Genomic DNA, 12,000 nt, shown 5'->3' on the forward strand with positions numbered 1-12,000 from the left:
TTCCCTTTCTAGATTTGGCACTTGTTTTCTTAGCAATTAAGATTTTTTCTTCCATGTTATTTTTTTTTAACGAAACCCACCCGATGGCTTAATTTTTTCCCCCCTCCACTCCAGCTCCCGTAGATCAACACGGCCCATTTCGCTGGACAGGGAAGATGAGTTTTATTTTTCTGCCTCCCTCTCTGTCCTGGTGAGCTTCATTTAGGCTGGGAATGAAAGCTGTACAGTATGCAGGCTGCACTCCCGCAAGCCCCGAGCTGATAGGCTAAGGAGGATCATACCAAGTGGCTGCAGCAGCCTGTGAATCAGTGACTTCTAGCACGGAGGAGCTCGCTGCCTAGCAACCACTGGCAGAGCAGTGGAGGAGGCAGACAGGCTGGTACGCATTGCTGCTATCAGAGGGGAGAGAGAGAGAGTGAGGAAGGGGGGAAAAAGAAAGCTCCACATCATCATCAGCGTCCTGTGTACCACTGTCGGGATCTTTCTCCCCCTATTAAAAAAAAAAGATTTTGCACGCATTGTTAAAGTTCTAAACAATCAGTACAGAAAGAATTCAATTTTTTCGCCTTTTTTTTGTTTGTTTCTTCTTTCAGGGGGAACACTGAGTGACATCAGGCATTTATTCTGTTAAAAAAAGTAATAATATAGTTTTAAAGTAGTATTAATAAAGTAATAATAATAAATAATAAATATTCTTTGATGTCTTGGCTCCCTTTAAACTCGAAAATCGCAGGCCACCATCAGCTTGACAAATTTAAAGAGCCACATGCATAGTTCCCCAATGCAAGGAATAGTCAATTCTATAGGTCTATAGGAAATGTTTTTACATTTCATAAGCACTTAATACTTTAATTACACTTTAGAAAGTTAGATGTTGGTGGCATAGCAGTTTGCAACACCTTATTCATGAAAAGCAAAAGACAACACCCTTTAGAGAAGCATGCCCTGACAATCTCAGAAATAAAGATTTAGAAACACAGGAAACTTGTGTTTGAAGGTGGTGTATGGTGAGGAACTGAATTTTGCTATTTCCACGGTGGGCTGTCAAAAAAAAAGACCGGACTGAGCATTGCGCAGATAAACGCGAAAATAAACGAGCGTAAAGCTGATCAGCTTTCAGAAAGCGATTCCAGCTCACTGGTGGACCCAGCTAATAGAGTCACACCAGCAGGACCCTCATCTTCAGGATCACAGCGTCACCTGGCTTCACACCTTTCAGAGTCATTATAATCAGACACTCTTGCTCCATAATCCACATATTCACACTTTCACTCATCTCTCTTACTGCGTTACATTGCTCTTTCTTCTCCCGTTCATTCAATATGGCGAACGAATAGGCCATCCACCTGCCCAGAGGGCACGTGCAGGACAGAACCATCAACTGGGACTAGATGAACAACCAGAAGGCACAAGTGGAAATGCATTTAAAACCAAGAATGGGAGGCACATCTTCACACACAGGTTTGCTGGAGCATGAAACAAGCTACCCAGCCACGTTGTAGAACCCTGGTTACTTGGAAGAAATGGCTGGCTGGGATCCTTGAGCAATTAACCAAACAGACCAACTGGCCAAGTGACCTCCTCTTGTTTTCTAACCTCATTTAACCAGACCGGCACTGGGAAAAGAGAGGGGCAGAGTGGAAAGGCATGATCCAGTCATTTCATTGTAATTATTTCTTACTTCTTGATTAAAATACCTAGACATTGACAGTTACTTAGCCTCCCAACTTCCTATATAGAATAACCTGTTGAAGTTATCATCAGCTGAAAATAGGATGCTCTGTGGATCAAGCAATATTCAATCCATTGACTTCACTTTCTGAATAAACATACTGTGCAGAAGCTAACACACAAAGCTGGAAATAGTGTCAATAGGTAAATCTGCTTCTTTACTGGAGAGGTTGAGGCAGCAGAGGCTTAAATACTGCCACACAGCCAAGCCAAGCTGCATTATTAAAAACACTGATGAGAAACACTGCCTCCGCCATCAGCAGACTGCCACTTAATGCTACCAACACACTCAGGTGAGAGTGCACCGCTTGAGCACGTTCAGCTGCCATAGCTCCCAAACACAAACTGTCCCTGTACAACACAGGCAGGCTGGAAATGTGACCAGTATAACAACTAACCTCTACCTGCCTTTTCACGTCCTTGCATGGAGAAGAACACATCGAACTGGATCGGTTATTAAAACCAGCTAGATCACATGGAACCACTGTGAAGTACAGAGATACGGTACAGCCATAGCTCAACTACAGAAAACACAATGACCCCAGTAGTGTATAATGTTAAACTACAGCTAGCATTAGTACACACAGGGCACCTGCAGTGACATTTCCTAAATTCTACCAGAGCAAAAGTGGTTGCTGCAGAACACATCCTAGCTTCTCTGAATTGCCTTCTTAAACAGACAAAAACAAATTATTGTACATGCTGGTGTTAGTCTAAAAAAAAGTATATTTTGTATTAAGACATTAAATAATCTGGAGACCATAAGTCAGAACCAATAAGGCCATTTCCATATAGAGTCTATCCTACAGGACAATAACAGTACTGACTGAATAATTATTAGGAGTGCTCATTATTCAAAAGATTAATTTTGATGTGTGAGGCAATAGTGCATTCCACTTTTCCACTTCTACAGGCATTTCCCTAGTATTTAAACAGCTTAAATGTCCAAAATGATGTAAAAATATTTGTATGCGAGTGCAAGAAGGCACTCGCAACAAATCTGCCCTCCAAAACATCTGAACGGATTTCTTCCCTCTGTCGTCTTCCATTGTCGACTTGGGCTGGAGGCCTTGGGTGATGTCATCATCGCGAGACACTTCTTCTAGAGCAAGTGAGGACTTTATATGGCTTAACAGACCAAAAAGCTGAATCCCCCCCCCGAATTTAAACAGTAAATTTAGACAGCTTCAGAAAGAATAACCAAACAATGACACAAAAAATACTACACACCACATTTTATATACTCTGCTTCACAACAATCAGTGCCCTCTTCTGCCCCCAGACACCCTGCGGCACACACCGCTGTGCACACTAATACAGTCGTGAATTATTAAATCCCCTGCCCCCTGCACCAGAACACAAGTCCTGACCTACAACAGCGCACAACCTTCACAGCAGAGGACAGTGAGGCATTGCAAGAGATATGCTTCACGCCACCATTTCTCCACCCCATTAAAGCCTTTCAAATGCAGCTCCATTTAAGCAGCACGCAAGTCCAGATGCCGTATGATGTACGAAAAGTTAATAAGAGCCGCAGGCTGGCTTTCAGCAGACAGCACTGTGTGAGGAGGATGCACTGGACGAGTGCCTGCTGCATTGCTGTGCATGCACATATTGCATATATTGCATGGGGGGGGAGACAAAAGTATCCAATCTAGACACCGCGCAACTACAAAAACATGAAAGCCTCCCCTGCAGCTCTGTTATCTCATTGCACTGAACTTTTTATACACTCTACAATCAGAAACGGGGTTAAAAATAGCACATATCCTTCACGGTCCTCCCAGTAATGCAACCATAATTTGCCTCTATTTCTGGTGTTAAACCCATTACTGAAGATTCCATGCGCAAATTCCTGGTGTCCCATGCTTTTGCATTTATTTTTTTTTCTTGCCCCTTTAAACTTGCTCTAGGCTGATATCCTCTCCCAATTAGAACCACTAATACTGCACTAATTAGGAGATAAGGTGAACAGCTTTCACACACATCACTGCTGCGGCATGTTTCTCTACGGCTGTCTCTCAATACAAGTTTAAAAGTGATGCTGGTCCCCAGCCCTGTGAGGTCTTTAATTCACATTTCAGCCTTGCAATTTAATGATTCATTTATTTTTGAGAGATGGTGATTGAGTCACCCGAAAATATTCTTTTTAACAGAGCTGTGATGTTTGTACAGTAATCTCAACTATCATATTTCATTAAAGTTTGATTTAAAAAATCCCATTCGTGGAGGGCAATGAAAACAATGTGGTGCAATAGGATCTAGTGAAGAGAAAATTACCTTTTAACTACGCTGTTAAATGGAAACAGAAGTCATCATAAAATAAACACCTAAAACACCTAATACTTGCTCCTTATTTTTGTTTTTCAGTTATTAAATGATTGCATTCTGCATTTATCAAGGGCAAAAAAAATTTTTATCTATTAGAATAATACTGTCTGATTATGTCAATAAGTTTCTCATCACTATATGGAATGTTTTTAACTTCCCATGGTTAGCTCATTAATTTTGACTTTATTCTGTGTTTTAACCACAAAAGCATGCAGCCAAAATTGCAAAACTTCCCTTTATTTTTTTAATCAAGAAGCTTACCCCTCCAGAAGCTCAGGACAGCTTAAAATGTATTAAAATAAATGAAAATGCACACCAAGGCACATAGGTAGTTCTCCCTACCAGCCCTGCAGCTTCTCAAAGAACAGTTTTTCTACACATACAGTAGAGACAAGGAGCAATGGCACAATCCCTAGCTCCTGATTGGCCAATGGACGAGCAATGGGTTGCTCACTGCTGACCTCTGCTTTATCAAAATGACCTTGTGCTGCTCTTCAGAACAGCTCCTTCAGTTCCCGGCAAGAGGGAATCTGCTGTCCTCTTCAAAGAGCTGACCTGCCACCACCAACTCTACAGAATAAGAAGAGCCACAGTGTTTGGCAAAGCACACATGTACCATCCAGGATTCCCAGCTGCATTTAAACCTTACTATCCCTTTGCCGAGCTGAAAGTGCCACGCTCCATGCAATGAAACCCAGATCCTTCTGCAATGAATGCACAGGGCGATCTTGCTTAATTTTTTTTCCATTGAGAATTTAAACCACAGAGACCTGGCAGCTTTGAAATAGCATCACAATACTCCTAAGGTGAGGAAAAATAACAATGGCAACACACGATTTTTCAATGTGAAATATGTGAGACCTCCAGGCAAACAGCTGACTTTTTTCGTGTTAAAATGCATATCCCACATTTTGGGATATGATGGTTGCATTTATAACCTGGTGTTAAACACATTATGCTAGTTTTAAATATGGGCATGCCTGCATTTCTTCACTGCTGACTACATTCTAAGCGTATTGATAGAGGGCATATGTTCAGTATTGCATCAGAAAAGCACTATATCTTAAAAGAAAAACATCTTTCCTGAATTACTGAATCATATTTACCTGGTTCACACAGATCTTCGACAATGCACATTAAGCGGAAATAATGTCTTGCCCATAAACAGCTCACAATGGAATAACAACAAAACCCACAACTCCATTCAGAATAAATATCTTAAACATGGTGCTAATTCACATCTATTAAGTCTCAATGTCAGTGCCTGCAGCTACGGCAAATAATGTCCCAATCTGTAGTGATCTGGATTTAAGATTCCTTCAGATCTCTGAACATAAGTAAAGCCCCCTTGATCAAGCAAGCAGCTTGCAGATTTCAAATGATTAATAAGCGCTATAGACATTGAATATCTGGATCAGAAAAAGACATTCTCCTCCCTGGACTTTCTACCTAGACTATCTGGCATTACATTTTGTGACAGACAAAAGGAAATAAACGTCCTAGCTGTTCTCTTTTAATGAGAAAGATACATTGCAATTTTTCGATTGAATTTTACTGGGCTGTTTTCTGCATAGACTCTGAATCTGGACAAAACAGATGCCCTACTGATTTCCATTTCTATTAATTTTTTACTATTAATTTTTTAGATAACATACAGAGGCTGTTTTATTTTTAGAGACTATATTGTAGCTGATTACTCTGTTAATTTTTTTATTTGCTCAGTGATGGCCAGTCAGATAATATCAACATTTCACATAACGTTCCACAAACCTGGTAGAAACAGCCCAGGTGTTTAAAGCAGCAGCTGATGTAGCGCATGACTGCATCTACATATTTCCACCTTAAACACATATCTGCAGCGTACACCCTTGGTGTCTGGTGGCAACATGGTATTCTTACTCTTGTAGGTGCTCTAAACTCCATTCAGGCAATTCTTATTTTAGTTCATAAAGCAGAGCAATACAGTAATGCAAATTCTAGCAAAGAGAATGGCCTTTGCTCCTTCATGTACGTTCAGCCTCATTAGAATCTACCTGACTCATCTTTCATTTTGCAAGCCCGTGTGCTCTGCAACGCATGCCTATAATATCCCCTGAAAGGGGCTGTCACCTACAAACCCAGTTTATCAACTGCTGTACTTCAGTGGCAAAACATAGGGACTGCCCTCCTCCATTTCTGTTTTTCTGTCCATTCAACACCTTAACAACTGTGAATATTGAGAATGGGGACTTGACTGTCACAGAGTAAAAAAAAAAGTTACTGAATGATCAAAAACGATTACAACTTTTCTTCACGTAACCTGTCGGACTGTTGTACACACGAGCGTGTGAAGCTAATCCATCATGCAGTGTTGTAGACACGTTTCTGCTCATTCTGAGCGATCCCAGATATGGAAATGTTTGGACAGGTTTGTCCCTATTCTTTGACCTCTGTCCTAAAAAAAGAATATTGCCTGCTCTCATCTTATCTTGGCCTCTCACAGCCACAGAAATAGATTTAACTGGCTGGTTGAGCTGCATCTAAATAGTTACTGGCACTGAGGTGGGAGCCCCCAGTATTTGATCCTGTCCCATCTTGATATTTACAAGACGAAGAGCGATACGCTGTTCAGATTCATGTTCCAGTGGGGGGCAGGGGAGTCTTGGGGGTACTGCGGCTGACGCCTGCAAATTCAGTTCGATTCCGGCTGCCCAGTTTTTGAACAGAACTTCTCCACAAACAGCCGGCGTTTGTTCAGAGATCTGTTGGAAACTTCAAAGCTAAAATATCAATCATTTTTAATTCTAAAGAACCCTTCCCACATATTTCAGAAGAAATGCAAACCGAGAAAGTGATTTTCTGGAACAGTGCTTCGCAAACAAAAAGTAGAACTTGTTAGGCCAAGGTTTCAGAGAAGATTTGAAGAATAAATCCCAGTCCTCGACACTCAACCACTATTGCTTTCAAAATCTGGATTCATAAAACCTTACCAGCTTTCCAGCTTCATTGCACTGTGCACAAACACCTTGCACCCACTGGTTTAAGGACCCTATCGACACATCATTAGGCCAGGATTTGCACCCAAATACCTCTGGGAGAGTATCACCCTCCACAGAAAGCATTTCTCCGTTTTTATTCATGAAGCACCAACCCTTGTCAACTATCCTAGAATTGCCCATTACATTTCAATCAGAAGAGAAATAACAGCCTGTGAGCCAGATATTTTTCACAAGTATAAAATAAAACTGTTTTCAAAATTAAAAAGGCCAACAGTACACCCTGAAGGCATTAATACTGTGCTTATAAATTTAAGTAAAATAAGAACACACCAGAACACAATTAAACTGGGTATTTGTTTCAGCACCTTACAGCTTCGAAGCTTTGTTTTGTTGTTATAATACAAATGTATACAAACACATGCAATCAAGAATTAAACTACTGTCCACGTTCTCAGCATGTATCACTGGCCTTGCTCTATCAGTTTATGCTTTTATTATGATTTATATGATAACACGCAATGGTGAACACATCTTTTTCCTAATAAAGTAAAAGGAAACTTTGGTCTTCATCCCTGCACTATGTAAGTGCCATGTTTTGTCAACGTGAAACAAAGATACAACACTTACTTCTGAACTTTGGGGTATTTCATGTCTGCAATGATGTTTGTAGCCTCTGTTTGTCTCTCTTTTAAGTGCTGAGGCCACATGTTGTCCACCCAGTCAACGAGATCTACCTGAAAGAGGAATGTAGAAAAACTTGCCAGATTATTCCTGAACCAGACACGACACCAGGGGTGCCCCAGTCCTGGTCCCAGAGGAACAGCATATCTGCTGTTACCGTTTTCATTTGTGTTAACGGTGTGTTGCGCTTACTATTCCAGTAAAGCACTTTGAAAAGATACTTAAAGTCTCTTTAAAATCTCAGCACTGGAAGAGCTGGGAGAGACTGGTATAATTAAGCCAAAACTGAGCTGATTCAAGCTATTAAGAGCCCAGCTGGACTTTAAACATATAAACACACTGGCCTTCCAGAACCAGGACTGGAGACTTCTGATCTGCACTGAAGGCAGAATCGGATTGAAGTTTCACAGATACCTTCGGTGAAGTTTACCTCACGTGGCTTTTTGTTTTACAGAGATTTATTTTGCATTTGGCTCCAATTCCAAGTGTCAGCAAGGGCATTTTGAATGTACAGCGGAAGTGGCGAGCACATTTTTTTTTTAAAAAAACGAAAGACTTTTGCTGAACAGAAAGCCAATGTCACTAATTCTTCAATGAACTGCCGGGTGGATGGATGTGAGAGGATCTCAAGAACAAAAATGTCTTGTTTGCTTTCTCCATAAAAAGAGGTATACTGCCCCTGCAGTTGATTCCCATGACCCTACAAGCATGGTGACTCACCACGATGGGGCGCTTGATGAGGTTCTCCAGTTTGGTATGGCTGAATTCCAGGCTGATAACATTGAAGAGCTTGTCCCTCTCAGCTTCGGGGGTCTCGTAGTAACGAACAAACTGGGCCATGCTCATCTCAGTCCCTTTCTGCGTGCTCACGTCCATCACATCCACAGCTCTGCGGCTTCCTGCAGCGCCGGAAACGGAAAAGCTTCAGAGCCCGTGCTGCTCCTGGAGACAGACGCACGCCGACACGAAGACGGCGCTGCCGTGCACTCACGGAGACTTCACTTCCAGTCTGCCCCTGCGCTCCTTCTCACGAAAACATCACCAAAAGCCAACAAATGAACACTTCCTCACTCAGAACAGCCCTGAATTTCAAGTTGCTCCTAAAGCAATCGAACAAATTCAGAAATCACACCACCTAAGGCTCTTAAAAGATGGAGGCCTATTTTTTTTAAATGCCTGATTATTCAGAAAAGAAATACAGTAAGCATTCCGGCTTAATAAAATTAAAGATCAAGATGTGAAGCTTGGAACCTTTTTCATGAGCACAACAATAAAACGCAAGAGCAAGTACAGTGCAGCAGGGAGCAACTTGCTGCAGGCTACCGCTGCCAACTGGCTTCCAGCGACAAACCACAAGGGGGCAATACAAGCACAAAGCAACCCTCCACCGTTCCTGCAGGTTCAAAACAAACGTTTTCTGTTTATGTGTAATTCTGTTGTGGGTAACCCAAGAATCTGCACTTGCGACAAGTCTTCTACGGTACTGTTGATTTGTGTACAAAATACAGCTCCGAAGTGAAAAAAAGTGAAACGCTACAGCCAGAAAAAAGCCAGACTTTTGTGCAACCACGGTTGCTATGTAGATTATTAGTACGCCTGAACTTAGTTTAAAAATGAGCATGTAATAGTTAGATAAAACCTTACAACTGAACAGACTCCCTATAAAAGGATGCTAAGGGGACATTTTTTAACTTTTCCTCACAGGGTGTAAGACTGCAGGCTGCGTGCCATTCAGCTAAGTAAACTCACAGAGGACTGCAGGTTTACCCGTTATCAGACCTCGAACGAACGGGCAATGTACACAGAGCAAAAAGGCTCTCGAGAACAAAAACAAATATGAAGAGAAAGGGAGCTGCCCTGTAAGTCGAGACGAGCACCTGTCAAGCCGGGCAGTAACAGCGCTTATTTTCTACTCTGTAATCTCGGGCCCATTTCCTGTCCTGCTGTCCGGTTCTAACATCTCCCAGCTGTTCCTCTCCAGTTACCGACATCACAGGCTGGCTTAAGTATCCCCGTCGGCCTTCAGTGATAAATGAATACGCCAACCTCCATGTTCTGTAGTGTAAATGCTGGCTGGCGACTCGCAGGCCTGCCTGGCACTAGTTATTAATGCAGATGGAGGCTGTGAACGACTCCATGCAAACAATGTGAGGTTGTCCAAGAGCTGCCTGTAATACTACCTTCCAAAAACAAAAATTAACTGCTGGACACAGACAACTTTTTCTTATGTCCAGCTGTGTGGCAGGTTACATCCAATATGCATAAGTTAAACTCCTGCTTACAGCACGAGGTTGTGATCTATGCAACCTGTATAACAGAGCAAACATACACTTCCTGATCACACACCACACTCATGAGTGCTATTCTGCAGTCCCGTTCTTCATATTCAAACCACACACCCACCATTAGAAAAGAAACCAAATTATCCGGGTGCTTTGCCAGCTCAATATGTTCCAGTTTCCACAGGAAGTTCCTGATAGGAGCGTGCAATTCTGTGTTTGTGAGCGGCTCTCAGCAGCTCTCAGCCCTTGGCATGACTAGAGCGCTCAGGGAATAGGGTTTCACTGCGAAGACCGCTTGTGGGACAGCTGTCATGCACACTCCCGGTCAGTCTGCTCAGGCCCACACTGCAGACAGCCAAAACAAGCAACTTTCGAAAACTCCAGGCCTGCCTTCTCAGACAACTCAGGGAAGTCAGGGCTCCTTTTAAAAAGGAATAAAAAAAATACTCAGCACAAAACACGCCACAGGGCTCTTCAGAAAAAGCTAAAGAGCAAGGGTGTGAATGATGAGCAATTTTTAATTGCTTTACGAAGCCTCCTCGCCCATTATCACTATGGTTTGATTCACAGAAACAAGTCAAAAAGAACATTTCTGGTCTGTTGGATTGCCATGTGTACCCACTGCTCGTGGATCGAACTGCAGTTTGGGTGGCACTGCAGCATGGCAGCCTAGCAGTGCTTACAGAGCAGGCCTTGGTGTCGGGGTTCGATTCTGGACTGGGGATCCTTCTGTGGGGAGACTGCAGGCCCTTGCCTATCCAGTCCATTCAGCTTTTCTCCCACCTTTTCAACAACATAAAAGACGTCTCCTAGATTACAGGTTGTCTCTCTTGGTGCTTGTTTGTGTCAGTGTAGTGCTCACTCTGTGATGGACGGGACATTCCACACAAGGTGCACTCCCATTGTGTGCCATGTGCGTCTGGGATAGCCTCCAGAATACTGTCACCTTTCCCAGGAATAAGCTTCTTTCCAATGCAGAATGGGAAGACGAGCCGCAATCACATTTTTAAAAAAGGCCATGGGTAAAAACCGTGACTGCAGTTGTCCAGGACGACAGCAGACAGAGCCGCACAGCAACTGCCAACGTGACCTAGCCTCTGTCACAGCAGAAGAGTCACCTCAGGAAATGAAACAATCACAAAAGAGGAAATTGACTATTTACTGCACTCCCTTACACCAGCACTTGGGCAGTCTTGAAGAGTGATTTATTTTTTTACCCATTTTTTATTCAATTCAGTCTTGAGAAAAGCAGCCCAAGACAGATACAAAAAGCAGGCGTGACAGTGGTCTTAGTGACAATACTCACATGTGAAGAAATTCAGCAAGTTATTTGGCTCCTCTGGTCCCTTCAATTAAATATAGCCTGTAAGTGATGAGTGTACTACTGTAACTACTGTTTTAACCATGTGATAAACTGAGAACAGAAGAGCGGTACAAGGCAAATGAGGTTATTAAACTCATTTTTTCAAATGCTGTATTTATTTCAGAATGATCCTGAAGGAATGAAAGAGTAAAATGTGCATCTTTGTTCTGCTTTTAAAAAAAATGAGCTCCTCCACTTAACCTATTCCAACAACTGTCCAAGAGATTAGATACCCTTCTAACGTTTGACAAGTTCATGAGCCACTCACACCATGTCCACTTAGGCAAAAATCAAACCTGCTGCTGCAATAAATAAATAATCCTTACACTTATACAGCCCTTTTCTGGACACTCCACTCAAAGCGCTTTACAGGTAATGGGGAATCCCACTACCACCACCAATGTGTAGTACACACATGGATGATGCGACGGCAGCCAGAGTGCATCAGTACGCTCACCTCACATCAGCTATGAGTGGGGAGGAGAACAGAGTGAAAAACCCAATTCATAGATGGGGATTATTACGAAGCCATGATTGGTAAAGGCCAGGTGGAAATTTGGTCTGGAAGCCAGGCTTAACACCCCTACTCTTCTCAAAAAATGCCCTTAGGTTTTTAATGACCACAGAGAGTCAG

General features: G+C 42.4%; 1 protein-coding gene across 4 annotated transcripts in view; it reads right to left on the reverse strand.

The window, feature by feature from the left end:
- The window catches only part of kdm2bb (lysine (K)-specific demethylase 2Bb), a 79,780-nt gene that overhangs the window by 61,729 nt on the left and 6,051 nt on the right, over positions 1-12,000 (reverse strand). For 3 of the 4 annotated variants that reach the window (XM_088618814.1, XM_088618815.1, XM_088618813.1), the window contains exons 5-6: positions 8,442-8,620; positions 7,668-7,774 (exon numbers count right to left, since the gene is read on the reverse strand). In XM_088618814.1, coding sequence (XP_088474940.1) covers positions 7,668-7,774; positions 8,442-8,620 — 286 coding nt within the window. Of the gene's footprint in view, positions 1-80; positions 216-7,667; positions 7,775-8,441; positions 8,621-12,000 lie in introns of those variants that run through there. The other variant, XM_088618816.1, reaches the window with a different exon arrangement.

Source organism: Lepisosteus platostomus, chromosome 24, assembly GCF_059453375.1.
Source record: "Lepisosteus platostomus isolate fLepPlt1 chromosome 24, fLepPlt1.hap1, whole genome shotgun sequence".
In the NCBI taxonomy this organism is placed as follows: domain Eukaryota; kingdom Metazoa; phylum Chordata; class Actinopteri; order Semionotiformes; family Lepisosteidae; genus Lepisosteus; species Lepisosteus platostomus.